Source organism: Tachypleus tridentatus, chromosome 11 (genome assembly GCF_004210375.1).
Source record: "Tachypleus tridentatus isolate NWPU-2018 chromosome 11, ASM421037v1, whole genome shotgun sequence".
Taxonomy (NCBI): domain Eukaryota; kingdom Metazoa; phylum Arthropoda; class Merostomata; order Xiphosura; family Limulidae; genus Tachypleus; species Tachypleus tridentatus.
In genome coordinates this window covers 24,177,708-24,199,802 of record NC_134835.1, presented here as the reverse complement: position 1 = coordinate 24,199,802, position 22,095 = coordinate 24,177,708, and the positions used below count along the sequence as shown (strand labels likewise).

The 22,095-nt window shown below is 37.2% G+C and overlaps 1 protein-coding gene across 1 annotated transcript in view; it reads left to right on the top strand.

The window, feature by feature from the left end:
- The window catches only part of LOC143231757 (acetylcholine receptor subunit alpha-like), an 88,598-nt gene that overhangs the window by 13,926 nt on the left and 52,577 nt on the right, over nt 1-22,095 (top strand). The window contains exon 2 of the mRNA XM_076466396.1: nt 14,304-14,443. Within this exon, the coding sequence (XP_076322511.1) occupies nt 14,417-14,443 (27 nt within the window). The 5' untranslated portion in view covers nt 14,304-14,416. The remainder of the gene's footprint in view (nt 1-14,303; nt 14,444-22,095) is intronic.

The following is a 22,095-nucleotide window of genomic DNA, read 5'->3' as shown; positions in this document are numbered from 1 at the left end:
TTAGTCAGAAAAAAGTGAGAAAACGCGAAGATATTCGGAGTGCAAGTTATCAGCCATAACGGGTGATATTTTAAAGTGAGTTCACAGTTTAATAGAGACAAGGAGAACATATTATTTAGTCAAAGAATGTTCTGAGGTAATAGAATCAGTCTGTGCGGACGTTTAATAAGAAAATGAATATTTATAGTTTTAAATATAACTGTGATATTCTATAGTGTAACGAATTTTTGTACATACATTTAACTTGTTTTGAATATATTATTTTGAAACAAATGGATTTTGTGCTGTTCCTTTATTGTTTAAATTTATCGCCAACAAGTCACAGACACCTACCGTAGAAGAATACCAGCTCACAAATATACATAAAACCCTGACATTGTCTTTCTCTTTTAACTGTCTCTCTGTCTATCTACCTTATTTCTGTATATCTAGGTGTCTGTATTTTTGTCTGTCTATTTATCAGTCTGTCTGTCTAGATATCCGCTGAGGAACTTGACAATGTTATAGTATGAAATACTTTTAGTCCATCTACTTAAGGGTACATTACAAGAGCATATGTCGCAGGTTACACGAGTATATATGGTAATTCAACAGTTTTATCGTAGGCAATCATTCTTCTTCTCTCGCTGTTTCTGACGGCATTTCTCTTCTCCATTACTGTACATGTATTCGGATCAATTATAAATGAACATCCTCACTTAAGCCAGAGTATAATTAATGAGCATTGGTGCAGGTATCCATGACCGTGCTAGTTTGAGCAGATCTGAACGCAAGGTAAACCACCAATGTAATCTTCATGGTTCTCTGTAAGGTTTAAAAAAACAGATTATTACTGTTATTATTGTTGTATTTAATTCCTCAGCCTATCAGACACGTGCTTTATAAAGTTTATTAATGACAGTAAATAATTTAACGATGTAAATATTTTGTTCTCACTGAGTTAAAAGCTCAGAGTTTAAAAGAAACATTATCTTCCATATTGGGCGATCATATCACAAATGAGACCTCTAGTATCGTTAATTTAAAACAATAATTTAAGGGAGTTCTTTAAATTTTAATATAGTAATCATGGGTACTCTTTGACCCCAAAAGATCCATATACTTTGACGCATGTTAAAACCGCCATGACGAATTATGACGTGTAAGTGAATTTTCGTTAATGTTAATCAGAATAAGACTGATACATTGTTGTTGTTTTTTTTCAATTTCGCGCAAAGCTACACAAGGACTAACTTCGCTAGCCGTCTCTAATTTAGCAGTGCAAGACGACAGGGAAGGCAGCTAGTCATCATTACCCACCGCCAAATCTCGGGCTACTCTTTTAACAACGAAAATCAGGATTGACCGTCGCTTTATAATGCCCCAACGGCTGAAAGGGTGAGAACGTTTGGTGTGACGGGGACTGGAACCTGTGACCCTCAGGTCACGAGTTGAGCACCCTAATCACCTGGCCATGCCGAGCTCCCGATACATTTGTCAACTTTATCACGAAGATGCTCATTGACCCGTATGACCGGCGTCCCCATGACCTTCAAGAAAGGTTAACAACGTGACAGGTTCAAAGATTTAGAAAAGTAACTCTGTAGTAACTCTGAATTTTGTATTCACTGGTTGCAACTTAATGCGTTGACTATGACCGTAATAACCGACAAACAATCATATTTCCCGACCGAAACTGTATTATTTACTGACCACAAGTGATCTGCGAGAGAAGATCTGATAAAAAGTACAAACATTTCCTATTCGCACGGAATAGCTTTTGATTTTGATGTTCGCTTAATGTGACCCCCACGTCCAACGCGTAGGCTACAACGGCCTTACTGACATCAGGACCGCCTCCATAAAAGAACCGTTATGATTTGTATGTGAATATTTAACCAGTTTTTGTGAAATCCCACGTCTCGGCAAGATGGTTGACAAACACAGAACTACAACATCCGAGTACGAGTCTTCGTCTATAAAGCTAATTTATTTGTACTTGAATTTAGTTGTTGTACAACAACACGCCTCTGCCTCCTTATTTTCGTACTAGTAAGGTTCAGAAAAATGGTTTCAGTTTCTTTTATCCTCGTGCTTGACAGCCATGTTGAAAATCAAAACATGACCGTTATTGTTGCGAGCATAAAATAGATACCTGGGAATTACGTCTTATAATCGATATCAGGGTTCTCTGAGTTTCTAGTGTAAAGAATTACTCCTGTTCTATGCAGTGAGATGGATCGAATAACGTTCTAAGTCTCTAAGGTTACTGCCGACGTAAGTACTCCAACTTCTATCTACTCAGAGCTTTATAATAGTCATGGACAACTGAATACAAAATGCCAAACATATCATGAGTATTCAACCGGTCATTCAGATAGCTACATGTATTAAATAATCAATTAAACCATTACATGTGTTAACAATAAATTAAACTACTACATGTTACGTCAACAGTGTTGCCACTAGCAACCACCGTGAAGCATGAGTACTGATACGTCAACAGTGTTGTTCTTAGTACTGTTCATGAAGCATGAGTACTGTTACGTGAACAGTATTGCTCTTAGTACTGTTCATGAAGCATGAGTACTGTTACGTGAACAGTGTTGTTCTTAGTACTGTTCATGAAGCATGAGTACTGTTACGTCAACAGTGTTGCCCTTAGTACTGTTCATGAAGCATGAGTACTGTTACGTCAACAGTGTTGTTCTTAGTACTGTTCATGAAGCATGAGTACTGTTACGTGAACAGTATTGCTCTTAGTACTGTTCATGAAGCATGAGTACTGTTACGTCAACAGTGTTGCTCTTAATACAACTCATGAAGCATGAGTACTGTTACGTCAACAGTGTTGCCCTTAGTACTGTTCATGAAGCATGAGTACTGTTACGTGAACAGTGTTGCTCTTAGTACTGTTCATGAAGCATGAGTACTGTTACGTGAACAGTATTGTTCTTAGTACTGTTCATGAAGCATGAGTACTGTTACGTCAACAGTGTTACCCTTAGTACTGTTCATGAAGCATGAGTACTGTTACGTCAACAGTGTTACCCTTACTACTGCTCATGAAGCATGAGTACTGTTACGTCAACAGTGTTGCCCTTAGTACTGTTCATGAAGCATGAGTACTGTTACGTCAACAGTGTTACCCTTAGTACTGTTCATGAAGCATGAGTACTGTTACGTCAACAGTGTTGTTCTTAGTACTGTTCATGAAGCATGAGTACTGTTACGTCAACAGTGTTGCCCTTAGTATTGTTCATGAAGCATGAGTACTGTTACGTCAACAGTGTTACCCTTAGTACTGTTCATGAAGCATGAGTAGTGTTACGTCAACAGTGTTGCCCTTACTACTGTTCATGAAGCATGAGTACTGTTACGTCAACAGTGTTACCCTTAGTACTGTTCATGAAGCATGAGTAGTGTTACGTCAACAGTGTTACCCTTAGTACTGTTCATGAAGCATGAGTACTGTTACGTCAACAGTGTTACCCTTACTACTGCTCATGAAGCATGAGTACTGTTACGTCAACAGTGTTGCCCTTAGTACTGTTCATGAAGCATGAGTACTGTTACGTCAACAGTGTTACCCTTAGTACTGTTCATGAAGCATGAGTACTGTTACGTCAACAGTGTTGTTCTTAGTACTGTTCATGAAGCATGAGTACTGTTACGTCAACAGTGTTGCCCTTAGTATTGTTCATGAAGCATGAGTACTGTTACGTCAACAGTGTTACCCTTAGTACTGTTCATGAAGCATGAGTACTGTTACGTCAACAGTGTTACCCTTACTACTGCTCATGAAGCATGAGTACTGTTACGTCAACAGTGTTACCCTTAGTACTGTTCATGAAGCATGAGTACTGTTACGTGAACAGTATTGCCCTTACTACTGTTCATGAAGCATGAGTACTGTTACGTGAACAGTATTGCCCTTATTACTGTTCATGAAGCATGAGTACTGTTACGTCAACAGTGTTACCCTTAGTACTGTTCATGAAGCATGAGTACTGTTACGTGAACAGTATTGCCCTTAGTACTGTTCATGAAGCATGAGTACTGTTACGTCAACAGTGTTGTTCTTAGTACTGTTCATCAAGCATGAGTACTGTTACGTGAACAGTGTTACCCTTAGTACTGTTCATGAAGCATGAGTACTGTTACGTCAACAGTGTTACCCTTAGTACTGTTCATGAAGCATGAGTACTGTTACGTCAACAGTGTTACCCTTAGTACTGTTCATGAAGCATGAGTACTGTTACGTCAACAGTGTTACCCTTACTACTGCTCATGAAGCATGAGTACTGTTACGTCAACAGTGTTGTTCTTAGTACTGTTCATGAAGCATGAGTACTGTTACGTGAACAGTATTGCCCTTAGTACTGTTCATGAAGCATGAGTACTGTTACGTCAACAGTGTTGTTCTTAGTACTGTTCATGAAGCATGAGTACTGTTACGTGAACAGTATTGCCCTTAGTACTGTTCATGAAGCATGAGTACTGTTACGTCAACAGTGTTACCCTTACTACTGCTCATGAAGCATGAGTACTGTTACGTCAACAGTGTTGCCCTTAGTACTGTTCATGAAGCATGAGTACTGTTACGTCAACAGTGTTACCCTTAATACTGTTCATGAAGCATGAGTACTGTTACGTCAACAGTGTTGTTCTTAGTACTGTTCATGAAGCATGAGTACTGTTACGTCAACAGTGTTGCCCTTAGTATTGTTCATGAAGCATGAGTACTGTTACGTCAACAGTGTTACCCTTAGTACTGTTCATGAAGCATGAGTAGTGTTACGTCAACAGTGTTGCCCTTACTACTGTTCATGAAGCATGAGTACTGTTACGTCAACAGTGTTACCCTTAGTACTGTTCATGAAGCATGAGTACTGTTACGTCAACAGTGTTACCCTTAGTACTGTTCATGAAGCATGAGTACTGTTACGTGAACAGTATTGCCCTTACTACTGTTCATGAAGCATGAGTACTGTTACGTGAACAGTATTGCCCTTATTACTGTTCATGAAGCATGAGTACTGTTACGTCAACAGTGTTACCCTTAGTACTGTTCATGAAGCATGAGTACTGTTACGTGAACAGTATTGCCCTTAGTACTGTTCATGAAGCATGAGTACTGTTACGTCAACAGTGTTGTTCTTAGTACTGTTCATCAAGCATGAGTACTGTTACGTGAACAGTGTTACCCTTAGTACTGTTCATGAAGCATGAGTACTGTTACGTCAACAGTGTTACCCTTAGTACTGTTCATGAAGCATGAGTACTGTTACGTCAACAGTGTTACCCTTAGTACTGTTCATGAAGCATGAGTACTGTTACGTCAACAGTGTTACCCTTACTACTGCTCATGAAGCATGAGTACTGTTACGTCAACAGTGTTGTTCTTAGTACTGTTCATGAAGCATGAGTACTGTTACGTGAACAGTATTGCCCTTAGTACTGTTCATGAAGCATGAGTACTGTTACGTCAACAGTGTTGTTCTTAGTACTGTTCATGAAGCATGAGTACTGTTACGTGAACAGTATTGCCCTTAGTACTGTTCATGAAGCATGAGTACTGTTACGTCAACAGTGTTACCCTTACTACTGCTCATGAAGCATGAGTACTGTTACGTCAACAGTGTTGCCCTTAGTACTGTTCATGAAGCATGAGTACTGTTACGTCAACAGTGTTACCCTTAATACTGTTCATGAAGCATGAGTACTGTTACGTCAACAGTGTTGTTCTTAGTACTGTTCATGAAGCATGAGTACTGTTACGTCAACAGTGTTGCCCTTAGTATTGTTCATGAAGCATGAGTACTGTTACGTCAACAGTGTTACCCTTAGTACTGTTCATGAAGCATGAGTAGTGTTACGTCAACAGTGTTGCCCTTACTACTGTTCATGAAGCATGAGTACTGTTACGTCAACAGTGTTACCCTTAGTACTGTTCATGAAGCATGAGTACTGTTACGTCAACAGTGTTACCCTTAGTACTGTTCATGAAGCATGAGTACTGTTACGTCAACAGTGTTACCCTTACTACTGCTCATGAGCATGAGTACTGTTACGTCAACAGTGTTGCCCTTAGTACTGTTCATGAAGCATGAGTACTGTTACGTCAACAGTGTTACCCTTAGTACTGTTCATGAAGCATGAGTACTGTTACGTCAACAGTGTTGTTCTTAGTACTGTTCATGAAGCATGAGTACTGTTACGTCAACAGTGTTGCCCTTAGTATTGTTCATGAAGCATGAGTACTGTTACGTCAACAGTGTTACCCTTAGTACTGTTCATGAAGCATGAGTACTGTTACGTCAACAGTGTTACCCTTACTACTGCTCATGAAGCATGAGTACTGTTACGTCAACAGTGTTACCCTTAGTACTGTTCATGAAGCATGAGTACTGTTACGTGAACAGTATTGCCCTTACTACTGTTCATGAAGCATGAGTACTGTTACGTGAACAGTATTGCCCTTATTACTGTTCATGAAGCATGAGTACTGTTACGTCAACAGTGTTACCCTTAGTACTGTTCATGAAGCATGAGTACTGTTACGTGAACAGTATTGCCCTTAGTACTGTTCATGAAGCATGAGTACTGTTACGTCAACAGTGTTGTTCTTAGTACTGTTCATCAAGCATGAGTACTGTTACGTGAACAGTGTTACCCTTAGTACTGTTCATGAAGCATGAGTACTGTTACGTCAACAGTGTTACCCTTAGTACTGTTCATGAAGCATGAGTACTGTTACGTCAACAGTGTTACCCTTAGTACTGTTCATGAAGCATGAGTACTGTTACGTCAACAGTGTTACCCTTACTACTGCTCATGAAGCATGAGTACTGTTACGTCAACAGTGTTGTTCTTAGTACTGTTCATGAAGCATGAGTACTGTTACGTGAACAGTATTGCCCTTAGTACTGTTCATGAAGCATGAGTACTGTTACGTCAACAGTGTTGTTCTTAGTACTGTTCATGAAGCATGAGTACTGTTACGTGAACAGTATTGCCCTTAGTACTGTTCATGAAGCATGAGTACTGTTACGTCAACAGTGTTGTTCTTAGTACTGTTCATGAAGCATGAGTACTGTTACGTGAACAGTATTGTTCTTAGTACTGTTCATGAAGCATGAGTACTGTTACGTGAACAGTATTGCCCTTAGTACTGTTCATGAAGCATGAGTACTGTTACGTCAACAGTGTTACCCTTACTACTGCTCATGAAGCATGAGTACTGTTACGTCAACAGTGTTGTTCTTAGTACTGTTCATGAAGCATGAGTACTGTTACGTGAACAGTATTGTTCTTAGTACTGTTCATGAAGCATGAGTACTGTTACGTGAACAGTATTGCCCTTAGTACTGTTCATGAAGCATGAGTACTGTTACGTCAACAGTGTTGTTCTTAGTACTGTTCATGAAGCATGAGTACTGTTACGTCAACAGTGTTGCCCTTAGTATTGTTCATGAAGCATGAGTACTGTTACGTCAACAGTGTTACCCTTAGTACTGTTCATGAAGCATGAGTACTGTTACGTCAACAGTGTTACCCTTACTACTGCTCATGAAGCATGAGTACTGTTACGTCAACAGTGTTACCCTTAGTACTGTTCATGAAGCATGAGTACTGTTACGTGAACAGTATTGCCCTTACTACTGTTCATGAAGCATGAGTACTGTTACGTCAACAGTGTTACCCTTAGTACTGTTCATGAAGCATGAGTACTGTTACGTCAACAGTGTTACCCTTAGTACTGTTCATGAAGCATGAGTACTGTTACGTCAACAGTGTTGTTCTTAGTACTGTTCATGAAGCATGAGTACTGTTACGTCAACAGTGTTGTTCTTAGTACTGTTCATGAAGCATGAGTACTGTTACGTCAACAGTGTTGTTCTTAGTACTGTTCATGAAGCATGAGTACTGTTACGTCAACAGTGTTGCCCTTAGTACTGTTCATGAAGCATGAGTACTGTTACGTCAACAGTGTTGTTCTTAGTACTGTTCATGAAGCATGAGTACTGTTACGTCAAAAGTGTTGCCCTAAGTACTGTTCATGAAGCATGAGTACTGTTACGTCAACAGTGTTGTTCTTAGTACTGTTCATGAAGCATGAGTACTGTTACGTCAACAGTGTTGCCCTTAGTACTGTTCATGAAGCATGAGTACTGTTACGTGAACAGTGTTACCCTTAGTACTGTTCATGAAGCATGAGTACTGTTACGTGAACAGTATTGCTCTTAGTACTGTTCATGAAGCATGAGTACTGTTACGTCAACAGTGTTGCCCTTAGTACTGTTCATGAAGCATGAGTACTGTTACGTCAACAGTGTTGTTCTTAGTACTGTTCATGAAGCATGAGTACTGTTACGTCAACAGTGTTGCCCTTAGTACTGTTCATGAAGCATGAGTACTGTTACGTGAACAGTGTTACCCTTAGTACTGTTCATGAAGCATGAGTACTGTTACGTGAACAGTATTGCTCTTAGTACTGTTCATGAAGCATGAGTACTGTTACGTCAACAGTGTTGCTCTTACTACTGCTCATGAAGCATGAGTACTGTTACGTGAACAGTGTTACCCTTAGTACTGTTCATGAAGCATGAGTACTGTTACGTCAACAGTGTTGCCCTTAGTACTGTTCATGAAGCATGAGTACTGTTACGTGAACAGTGTTACCCTTAGTACTGTTCATGAAGCATGAGTACTGTTACGTGAACAGTGTTACCCTTAGTACTGTTCATGAAGCATGAGTACTGTTACGTGAACAGTATTGCTCTTAGTACTGTTCATGAAGCATGAGTACTGTTACGTCAACAGTGTTGCTCTTACTACTGCTCATGAAGCATGAGTACTGTTACGTGAACAGTGTTACCCTTAGTACTGTTCATGAAGCATGAGTACTGTTACGTCAACAGTGTTGCCCTTAGTACTGTTCATGAAGCATGAGTACTGTTACGTGAACAGTGTTACCCTTAGTACTGTTCATGAAGCATGAGTACTGTTACGTGAACAGTATTGCTCTTAGTACTGTTCATGAAGCATGAGTACTGTTACGTCAACAGTGTTGCTCTTACTACTGCTCATGAAGCATGAGTACTGTTACGTGAACAGTGTTACCCTTAGTACTGTTCATGAAGCATGAGTACTGTTACGTCAACAGTGTTGCCCTTAGTACTGTTCATGAAGCATGAGTACTGTTACGTGAACAGTGTTACCCTTAGTACTGTTCATGAAGCATGAGTACTGTTACGTGAACAGTGTTACCCTTAGTACTGTTCATGAAGCATGAGTACTGTTACGTGAACAGTATTGCTCTTAATACTGTTCATGAAGCATGAGTACTGTTACGTCAACAGTGTTGCTCTTACTACTGCTCATGAAGCATGAGTACTGTTACGTGAACATTGTTGCCCTTAGTACTGTTCATGAAGCATGAGTACTGTTACGTCAACACGTAAGTTATATCCCTTAAAATAACAACTCATGATTACCTACCTGTGTTTAAAAATTAAATAAGTATAATTAAAAAGTACGATTTCGTCGGGTAAGTTGTAACAGTCATTATTTTGAAACTTTTGACAATCTAATTTGGCATATTACCATAACTTTGTGATAGTCAGACCTCTTCAACCATTTTCAGAAGTGGATTTACTGGAAATATCTACTATATATGATAATATTTAGTCTTCTGTTTTGGTCTGCGTATTTGGTTTTTCTTTTCGATCAGCTATAAAAAGTTTACGAACAGTCATGGAAACTTTAATCTCTCGAATGCAGTCAATCTCACTGCGTTGAGACTTGATTTGTAGAATTTGTACGAAATTAAATGTGACCGAAAGTTTAAGTATGGCATTAAAACCATTTACAGATCTACACGTGTAGACACACACTCGTTTCTTTCTGATGATCTAGACGGGTAGACACACACTAGTTCCTTTCTGATGATCTAGACGGGTAGACACACACTAGTTCCTTTCTCATGATCTAGACGGGTAGACACACACTAGTTCCTTTCTGATGCTCTAGACGGGTAGACACACACTAGTTCCTTTCTCATGATCTACACGTGTAGACACACACTAGTTCCTTTCTGATGATCTAGACGGGTAGACACACACTAGTTCCTTTCTGATGATCTAGACGGGTAGACACACACTAGTTCCTTTCTCATGATCTACACGTGTAGACACACACTAGTTCCTTTCTGATGATCTAGACGGGTAGACACACACTAGTTCCTTTCTGATGCTCTAGACGGGTAGACACACACTAGTTCCTTTCTGATGATCTACACGTGTAGACACACACTAGTTCCTTTCTGATGCTCTAGACGGGTAGACACACACTAGTTCCTTTCTGATGATCTAGACGGGTAGACACACACTAGTTCCTTTCTGATGATCTAGACGGGTAGACACACACTAGTTCCTTTCTCATGATCTAGACGGGTAGACACACACTAGTTCCTTTCTCATGATCTAGACGGGTAGACACACACTAGTTCCTTTCTCATGATCTAGACGGGTAGACACACACTAGTTCCTTTCTGATGATCTAGACGGGTAGACACACACTAGTTCCTTTCTCATGATCTAGACGGGTAGACACACACTAGTTCCTTTCTCATGATCTGGACGGGTAGACACACACTAGTTCCTTTCTCATGATCTAGACGGGTAGACACACACTAGTTCCTTTCTGATGATCTACACGGGTAGACACACACTAGTTCCTTTCTCATGATCTAGACGGGTAGACACACACTAGTTCCTTTCTCATGATCTAGACGGGTAGACACACACTAGTTCCTTTCTGATGATCTAGACGGGTAGACACACACTAGTTCCTTTCTGATGATCTAGACGGGTAGACACACACTAGTTCCTTTCTCATGATCTAGACGTGTAGACACACACTAGTTCCTTTCTGATGATCTAGACGGGTAGACACACACTAGTTCCTTTCTCATGATCTAGACGGGTAGACACACACTAGTTCCTTTCTGATGATCTAGACGGGTAGACACACACTAGTTCCTTTCTGATGATCTAGACGGGTAGACACACACTAGTTCCTTTCTGATGATCTAGACGGGTAGACACACACTAGTTCCTTTCTCATGATCTAGACGGGTAGACACACACTAGTTCCTTTCTCATGATCTGGACGGGTAGACACACACTAGTTCCTTTCTCATGATCTAGACGGGTAGACACACACTAGTTCCTTTCTGATGATCTACACGGGTAGACACACACTAGTTCCTTTCTCATGATCTAGACGGGTAGACACACACTAGTTCCTTTCTCATGATCTAGACGGGTAGACACACACTAGTTCCTTTCTGATGATCTAGACGGGTAGACACACACTAGTTCCTTTCTCATGATCTAGACGGGTAGACACACACTAGTTCCTTTCTCATGATCTAGACGTGTAGACACACACTAGTTCCTTTCTGATGATCTAGACGGGTAGACACACACTAGTTCCTTTCTGATGATCTAGACGGGTAGACACACACTAGTTCCTTTCTGATGATCTAGACGGGTAGACACACACTAGTTCCTTTCTGATGATCTAGACGGGTAGACACACACTAGTTCCTTTCTGATGATCTAGACGGGTAGACACACACTAGTTCCTTTCTGATGATCTAGACGGGTAGACACACACTAGTTCCTTTCTGATGATCTAGACGGGTAGACACACACTAGTTCCTTTCTGATGATCTAGACGGGTAGACACACACTAGTTCCTTTCTCATGATCTAGACGGGTAGACACACACTAGTTCCTTTCTCATGATCTGGACGGGTAGACACACACTAGTTCCTTTCTCATGATCTAGACGGGTAGACACACACTAGTTCCTTTCTGATGATCTACACGGGTAGACACACACTAGTTCCTTTCTGATGATCTAGACGGGTAGACACACACTAGTTCCTTTCTCATGATCTAGACGGGTAGACACACACTAGTTCCTTTCTGATGATCTAGACGGGTAGACACACACTAGTTCCTTTCTCATGATCTAGACGGGTAGACACACACTAGTTCCTTTCTCATGATCTAGACGGGTAGACACACACTAGTTCCTTTCTGATGATCTAGACGGGTAGACACACACTAGTTCCTTTCTGATGATCTAGACGGGTAGACACACACTAGTTCCTTTCTGATGATCTAGACGGGTAGACACACACTAGTTCCTTTCTGATGATCTAGACGGGTAGACACACACTAGTTCCTTTCTGATGATCTTGACGGGTAGACACACACTAGTTCCTTTCTGATGATCTAGACGGGTAGACACACACTAGTTCCTTTCTGATGATCTAGACGGGTAGACTCACACTAGTTCCTTTCTGATGATCTTGACGGGTAGACACACACTAGTTCCTTTCTCATGATCTAGACGGGTAGACACACACTAGTTCCTTTCTGATGATCTACACGTGTAGACACACACTAGTTCCTTTCTGATGATCTAGACGGGTAGACACACACTAGTTCCTTTCTCATGATCTAGCCGGGTAGACACACACTAGTTCCTTTCTCATGATCTAGACGGGTAGACACACACTAGTTCCTTTCTCATGATCTAGACGGGTAGACACACACTAGTTCCTTTCTGATGATCTTGACGGGTAGACACACACTAGTTCCTTTCTCATGATCTAGACGGGTAGACACACACTAGTTCCTTTCTGATGATCTACACGGGTAGACACACACTAGTTCCTTTCTGATGATCTAGACGGGTAGACACACACTAGTTCCTTTCTGATGATCTAGACGGGTAGACACACACTAGTTTCTTTCTGATGATCTAGACGGGTAGACACACACTAGTTCCTTTCTCATGATCTACACGGGTAGACACACACTAGTTCCTTTCTCATGATCTAGACGGGTAGACACACACTAGTTCCTCACTGATGATCTAGACGGATAGACACACACTAGTTCCTTTCTCATGATCTAGACGGGTAGACACACACTAGTTCCTTTCTCATGATCTAGACGGGTAGACACACACTAGTTCCTTTCTGATGATCTAGACGGATAGACACACACTAGTTCCTTTCTGATGATCTAGACGGGTAGACACACACTAGTTCCTTTCTCATGATCTAGACGGGTAGACACACACTAGTTCCTTTCTGATGATCTAGACGGGTAGACACATACTAGTTCCTTTCTGATGATCTAGACGGGTAGACACACACTAGTTCCTTTCTCATGATCTAGACGGGTAGACACACACTAGTTCCGTTCTGATTTTCTTTAAAATTTTCTTTAAGGAAAATGGTGTTCAATTTTCGGAAGTAAAAACATCTTCGCTCAAAAGGAATGGAAGTATGTGTTAAAACTGTGGAAGTATGTGTTAAACTGTGGAAGTATGTGTTAAAACTGTGGAAATATGTGTTAAACGGTGGAAGTATGTGTTAAACTGTGGAAGTATGTGTTAAACTGTGGAAGTATGTGTTAAAACTGTGGAAGTATGTGTTAAACTGTGGAAGTATGTGTTAAAACTGTGGAAGTATGTGTTAAACTGTGGAAGTATGTGTTAAACTGTGGAAGTATGTGTTAAAACTGTGGAAGTATGTGTTAAAACTATGGAAGTATGTGTTAAAACTGTGGAAGTATGTGTTAAACTGTAAACCCCCAATGTTATTTACCAAGAAACATTCTGCCATTTTACTATTATGTAACACATTACTGTAAATATTCACTTCAGAAATAGAAGCCATTTCTCTTCAATGTAAACATATTTTTACAAAGTGTTTAAACTTGAAAGACGAAATAATCTCTGAAAATACTACAAATATACAATGATGGTTTTAACACGTTTTATGAGAATCGCTCAACGTTTATAACGTTCGCTAAAGGTTTTGGTGCAAAACGTAGTTATGGTGGATAAAGGAAAATATTTTAACAGTAACAACAGACAACTTTATCACATCCAGACTTTGTTAATTTAATTGGATAATAGCAGTTTATTATTTCAACAGGTCTAGCGTAGCCAGACTCGTAATCTTAGGGTCGCAGGTTCGAATCCCCGTCACACCGAACATGCTCGCCCTTTCAGCTGTGGGAGCGTTATGATGTGACGATCAATCCCACTATTCGTTGGTAAAAGAGTAGCCCAAGTGTTGGCGGTGGGTGGTGATGCCTAGCTGCCTTCCTTCTGGTCTCACACTGCTAAATTAGGGACGACTAGCGCAGATAGCCCTCGTGTAGCTTTGCGCGAAATTCAAAACAAACCACTATTACTAAGATCACGTATACTCATTTTTGGTTTTCTAGATACGGAAGCGAACCCCGATGCAAAACGGCTCTACGATGACCTAATCTCTCCATACAACAAGCTTGTCCGGCCTGTGCTGAATGTTAGTGCCGCACTCACCGTACGGATTAAGATGAAACTGTCCCAATTAATCGAAGTGGTAAGTCCCTACCTGGGTTTCTCTGTCTTGGTGACCTCACACTAATTAATAATACGTAGGAGAAACAGGTTTAATTTTGATAATAGACGACCGTCTAGTGAGAGGACACGAGAACCACGTGCAAAGGTAAACATGACTGGACATATTTGTTTAACCAGAAATACATTGTACGGAAAAAATATTGTACGTTTCAAAAATATAACAGAAAACATTAAATGTCTCATGCTTATTTCACACCCACTTTTTAAAACTCGCCGGAGCGCGAGCTTACAAGTAAACTGTTTGACGACATATACATAAACTTCTCTCCAGCCTCAATATTCTGTACTTGCTGTTCTGTTTTTCACCAGTTACAGGTAAAAAATATCTTATATATTAACTAGAATCTTACCAACTTACAGAAAGTTAAAGCTTATTTTAATTAAAACATAATTGAAGTCACATCGTGTTTGAACTTAACAATATTTCTATTTTGTAAAATCTGTTGGGTTATTACTCCTAGCTTACTGAGTCAAACCTCAAATAATACTGTCAGCTAGACAGTGTTGAATATTCTAAACGGATTGAAAGTAACAGTATCGAAGTTGTTAGATTGTTTCTCAAACAAACTCACATTAACTACTTTATTTAAGTTATAGTTAACTATATTATTAAAGCTAAACACACATTAGCTTAATTAGCTGAGGTTAAACACACGTTCACTACATTGTTAACTACACTATTTAAGTTAAATAGGCCTGGCATGGCCTAGCGCGTAAGGCGTGCGACTCGTAATCCGAGGGTTGCGGGTTCGCGCTCGCGTCGCGCCAAACATGCTCGCCCTTTCAGCCGTGGGGGCATTATAATGTGACGGTCAATCCCACTATTCGTTGGTAAAAGAGTAGTCCAAGAGTTGGCGGTGGGTGGTGATGACTAGCTGCCTTCCCTCTAGTCTTACACTGCTAAATTAGGGACGGCTAGCACAGATAGCCCTCGAGTAGCTTTGTGCGAAATTCAAAAACAAACAAACAAATTTAAGTTAAACACACATTAACTACCTATCATTGAAAATACTATAGCTTTTCTTTAAGCATCGTTTCTTTATTTACAAAACAGGGACCATAACTTTCCTATTTCATTAATAAGTTTCTCACTGTCTACCGTATTTTATCTGCAGAAAATTGTCACTGTGTAAAGCCACGAAATGTGTTACTCGCCCTCTGTCCACCGCCAGGAATGTAATTCCAAATATTAGCCATGTAAGTTTGTAAACTTTCCACTAGAGGACTCGTGTATATATATATATACTATATTTAATTCCACTAGAGGACTCGTGTGTAGATATATATATATATATATACTATATCTAATTCCACTAGAGGACTCGTGTGTAGATATATATATACTATATTTAATTCCACGAGAGGACTCGTGTGTAGATATATATATATACTATATCTAATTCCACTAGAGGACTCGTGTGTATATATATATATATATAATTCGATGAGAGAACTCGTGTGTAGAGGTATATATACTATATCTAATTCCACTAGAGGTCTCGTGTGTAGATATATATATACTATATCTAATTCCACGAGAGGACTCGTGTGTAGATATATATATATATATATATAATTCTACTAGAGGACTCGTGTGTAGATATATATATATATATCTAATTCTACTAGAGGACTCGTGTGTAGATATATATATATATACTATATCTAATTCCACTAGAGGACTCGTGTGTAGATATATATATATATATATAATTCTACTAGAGGACTCGTGTGTAGATATATATATATATCTAATTCTACTAGAGGACTCGTGTGTAAATATATATATATATATATACTATATATAATTCCACGAGAGGACTCGTGTGTAGATATATATATATACTCTATCTAATTCCACTAGAGGACTCGTATGTAGAGATATATATATACTATATCTACTTCCACTAGAGGACTCGTGTGTAGAGATATATTTATATATATATCTAATTCCACTAGAGGTCTCGTGTGTAGATATATATATACTATATCTAATTCCACGAGAGGACTCGTGTGTAGATATATATATATATATATATAATTCTACTAGAGGACTCGTGTGTAGATATATATATATATATCTAATTCTACTAGAGGACTCGTGTGTAGATATATATATATATACTATATCTAATTCCACTAGAGGACTCGTGTGTAGATATATATATATATATATAATTCTACTAGAGGACTCGTGTGTAGATATATATATATATCTAATTCTACTAGAGGACTCGTGTGTAAATATATATATATACTATATATAATTCCACGAGAGGACTCGTGTGTAGATATATATATATACTCTATCTAATTCCACTAGAGGACTCGTATGTAGAGATATATATATACTATATCTACTTCCACTAGAGGACTCGTGTGTAGAGATATATTTATATATATATCTAATTCCACTAGAGGACTCGTGTGTAGATATATATATATATACTATATCTAATTAACACTGATATTTCTCAAATAATATTTTCAAAAACGACAAAAATCTGTAGTCATATTAACACTATTAATAAATTGTATAATGTATAACATTCTCTGGGCCGTGTGTATTCCTATAGCAAACTATCCGAACTGAGAAGGTTTATATTCTTGGTTTGCGTCTCTTTAAAATCGTGGGTGCAACATAAGAATGACCATTAGTTTCCATTATTCGGACGGACAAGAGTATTCGAAGAATTAGCGGTTGGCGCCGTTGCCTTTCGTTCAGTGAATCAAGTCAATATTAGAAACGGCTATACATAGATAGCCCTCGTGTATCTTTGGGCAAAACTTCTCGTTAAACCACTAAGTGTTTATTCCTTACTTGCTGTATATGTTCCACAACAGCCCTGAATAAGACAGTATTGATAAAAATTTTCTTAACTTATCAACCAGGTAATATTATATTCAAATCTATCAACCATGTAATATTATATTCAAATCTATCAACCATGTAATATTATATTCAAATCTATCAACCAGGTAATATTATATTCAAAACTATCAACCATGTAATATTATATTCAAATCTATCAACCATGTAATATTATATTCAAATCTATCAACCAGGTAATATTATATTCAAAACTATCAACCATGTAATATTATATTCAAATCTATCAACCATGTAATATTATATTCAAATCTATCAACCAGGTAATATTATATTCAAATCTATCAACCATGTAATATTATATTCAAATCTATCAACCAGGTAATATTATATTCAAAACTATCAACCATGTAATATTATATTCAAATCTATCAACCATGTAATATTATATTCAAATCTATCAACCAGGTAATATTATATTCAAATCTATCAACCATGTAATATTATATTCAAATCTATCAACCAGGTAATATTATATTCCAAAACTATCAACCATGTAATATTATATTCAAATCTATCAACCATGTAATATTATATTCAAATCTATCAACCAGGTAATATTATATTCAAATCTATCAACCATGTAATATTATATTCAAATCTATCAACCAGGTAATATTATATTCAAAACTATCAACCATGTAATATTATATTCAAATCTATCAACCATGTAATATTATATTCAAATCTATCAACCAGGTAGTATTATATTCAAATCTATCAACCATGTAATATTATATTCAAATCTATCAACCATGTAATATTATATTCAAATCTATCAACCAGGTAATATTATGTTCAAATCTATCAACCATGTAATATTATATTCAAATCTATCAACCATGTAATATTATATTCAAATCTATCAACCAGGTAATATTATATTCAAATCTAGCAACCATGTAATATTATATTCAAATCTATCAACCATGTAATATTATATTCAAATCTATCAACCATGTAATATTATATTCAAATCTATCAACCAGGTAATATTATATTCAAATCTATCAACCATGTAATATTATATTCAAATCTATCAACCAGGTAATATTATATTCAAATCTATCAACCAGGTAATATTATATTCAAATCTATCAACCATGTAATATTATATTCAAATCTATCAACCAGGTAATATTATATTCAAATCTATCAACCAGGTAATATTATATTCAAATCTACCAACACAATAAAAACTTTTGAAAATATCCTGAACGGTATCACAGTCAGATTTAGTAATACAAGTTCAAATAATCTGTTAATATGTCATGTCATAAATTCGAAGTCAGATAAATGGACAATGAGACATTAGCTTATACCCCATCAACCATTTTAACAAAATTACCCAGAATCGAATCCTGATTGCAAACATTCCTTCTCAAGACTTTCCTGAAGCCAATAGCTGATTAACAATGGAAACAAACGATAGAAACTAATTAGTAGATAATAAATATAAATATATCATAATTAGACTTACATAATTGTACCAGTAACTATAACCTGAGGTTAATGTATTTTGCTGTTCGGTATTTTTTATGGTAAAGTTCTTATTCTGAAGTTCATTATGCTGATACAATAGTAAATTTACCAACAACGATATCTGACCATAATGACGAATGTTAGGTAGAGAAGACACTAGGTGTCTTAATAGAATATTTGTGTGTCTTTTTCAGGTTTATAATAAACATAACTCTTAATTGAGCGCAGTAAAACTGACAACAGGTCAGGAGCGGCTTTACTTGGACCATAGTTTGGTCAGAAATCACTGGTTTAATAATTTCTTTCCTTTCTAAGCAATATCTTTTTTTTTGGGAAGAGAAGTTGTTAGAGAGGGCCCCCCCCCAAATATCTTATGACCTGATTCAAAGTGATAATAATCGGTACTTCAGGATTCTGAAAGTGAGGGATAAAGGGGAGTCTTTGGAGGAGAAACTCTTATTTTAAATAATAAATAGAAAGATGTAAGGGTATGGAAAATACATTAAGCTCCTAGAGCAAACAGGAGATTGGATAATATTGTGATGGGTGGGTTTTTCTTGTTTAGGAGTCGCCTAGCAACTGAAGACTTATATTCTGGGAGATTTAGCTTTTAATAAACTTTTTACAGTAGAGGCAAACAAACATCGACCACCTCTTACCTCCTCTCGGTGTCACCCATGTTTAAATATTAAGGGGGATTTCTAAAATTCACCTCTCTATGTATAACGTCTGACGTCCAAGAAACCCGAGGTTTGTCCTAAATATTTCTTATCACATTAATAAAAAAACTAGAATATTGTAAATATTCATGTCAGTTTGTTATTCTACCCAGTTATTGTTAGTTCATTCATATCTTTGTGTGACAGAGAACAAGGGTAAATTTATATCAGATTATATTAACCCTACTTTGTATTCATTAACTTGGTTTGGGTAATGAAACCACGTTATTAAAAACTGTTTACTGTTAACCGTTAGTTTATATTATTATCTTCAAGAATAAACTTCCAGATACAAGCAGTTTGTTGCACCATCAACTCACTTAAAGAGGATTTTTTGTATATTTTACACTTGTGTTGTTGTTAACGAGAGTATGGAAGTAGTTGTTGTTGTTAACGAGAGTATGGAAGTAGTTGTTGTTGTTAACGAGAGTATGGAAGTAGTTGTTGCTGTTAATGAGAGTGTGGAAGTAGTTGCTGCTGTTAACGAGAGTGTGGAAGTAGTTGGTGCTGTTAACGAGAGTGTGGAAGTAGTTGGTGCTGTTAACGAGAGTGTGGAAGTAGGTGTTGTTGTTAATGAGAGTATGGAAGTAGTTGGTGCTGTTAATGAGAGTATGGAAGTAGTTACTGCTGTTAATGAGAGTATGGAAGTAGTTGCTGCTGTTAACGAGAGTGTGGAAGTAGTTGGTGCTGTTAACGAGAGTGTGGAAGTAGTTGGTGCTGTTAACGAGAGTGTGGAAGTAGGTGTTTTTATTTTCACATCCTTCTTGTAGAAAGAATGGCTTCCGTTTAAAATACTTCAGAACGTATTTTAATACTGGAGAGTTATAACTTATGTTAATGTGTAGTTATAACTTATGTTAATGTGTAGTTATAACTTATGTTAATCTGTCGTTATAATCCATGTTAATGTGTAGTTATAACCTATGTTAATGTGTAGTTATAACCAATGTTAATGTGTAGTTGTAACTTATGTTAATGTGTAGTTATAACCAATGTTAATCTGTAGTTATAATCTATGTTAATGTGTAGTTATAACTTATCTTAATCTGTAATTATAACCTATGTTAATGTGTAGTTGTAACTTATGTTAATGTGTAGTTATAACCTATGTTAATGTGTAGTTATAACTTATGTTAATCTTTCGTTATAACCTATGTTAATGTGTAGTTATAACTTATCTTAATCTGTAATTATAACCTATGTTAATGTGTGGTTGTAACTTATGTTAATGTGTAGTTATAATCTATGTTAATGTGTAGTTATAACTTATGTTAATCTGTCGTTATAACCCATGTTAATGTGTAGTTATAACCTATGTTAATGTGTAGGTATAACCTATGTTAATGTGTAGTTATAACCTATGTTAATGTGTAGTTATAACCTATGTTAATGTGTAGTTATAACCTATGTTAATGTGTAGGCATAACCTATGTTAATGTGTAGTTATAACCTATGTTAATGTGTAGTTATAACCTATATTAATCCGTAGTTATAACCTATGTTAATGTGTAGTTATAACCTATGTTAATGTGTAGTTATAACTTATGTTAATGTGTAGTTGTAACCGATGTTAATGTGTAGTTATAACTTATGTTAATGTGTAGTTATAACCTATGTTAATGTGTAGTTATAACCTATGTTAATGTGTGGTTATAACCTATGTTAATGTGTAGTTATAACCTATGTTAATGTGTAGTTATAACTTATGTTAATGTGTAGTTATAACCTATGTTAATCTGTAGTTATAACCTATGTTAATGTGTAGTTATAACCTATGTTAATGTGTAGTTATAACCAATGTTAATGTGTAGTTATACCCCATGTTAATGTGTAGTTATAACCTATGTTAATGTGTAGTTGTACCTTATGTTAATGTGTAGTTATAACCAATGTTAATGTGTAGTTGTAACCGATGTTAATGTGTAGTTATAACTTATGTTAATCTGTAGTTATAACCAATGTTAATGTGTAGTTGTAACCGATGTTAATGTGTAGTTATAACTTATGTTAATCTGTAGTTATAACCTATGTTAATGTGTAGTTATAACCTATGTTAATATGTAGTTATAACCTATGTTAATGTGTAGTTATAACCTATGTTAATGTGTAATTCCTTTGCACGTAAGATGAGCTGTTCTACTTTTAATCACGTTTAATTTTCTCTTTCAGTTAGTTTATTTAACCCTGTGTTAGCACCCTTACTGTATGAACTACAAAGAGCAGTATCAATAGAAGTGACGAATAATAGAGGTTTTTAATCCGAAAAAACATACCTTGGTTTAGTAGAGTGGGGTATTTTGCCCCTGAAGCCACAATAAACCAGTGTTGATAGTTGTATTCTATCAGTACTTTGAGAAACCACCAGGAACAGTAAAGGCCTCCATCTAATGTTCCCCGCTGAAATAGTTGTAAGTCTTCCGATTTACATCGCTGAAATCAGGGGTTCAATTCCCTTCGGTGAAGACAGCAGATAGCCCGTTGTGATTTTGCTATAAGAAAGGCACACATACACACATCTCC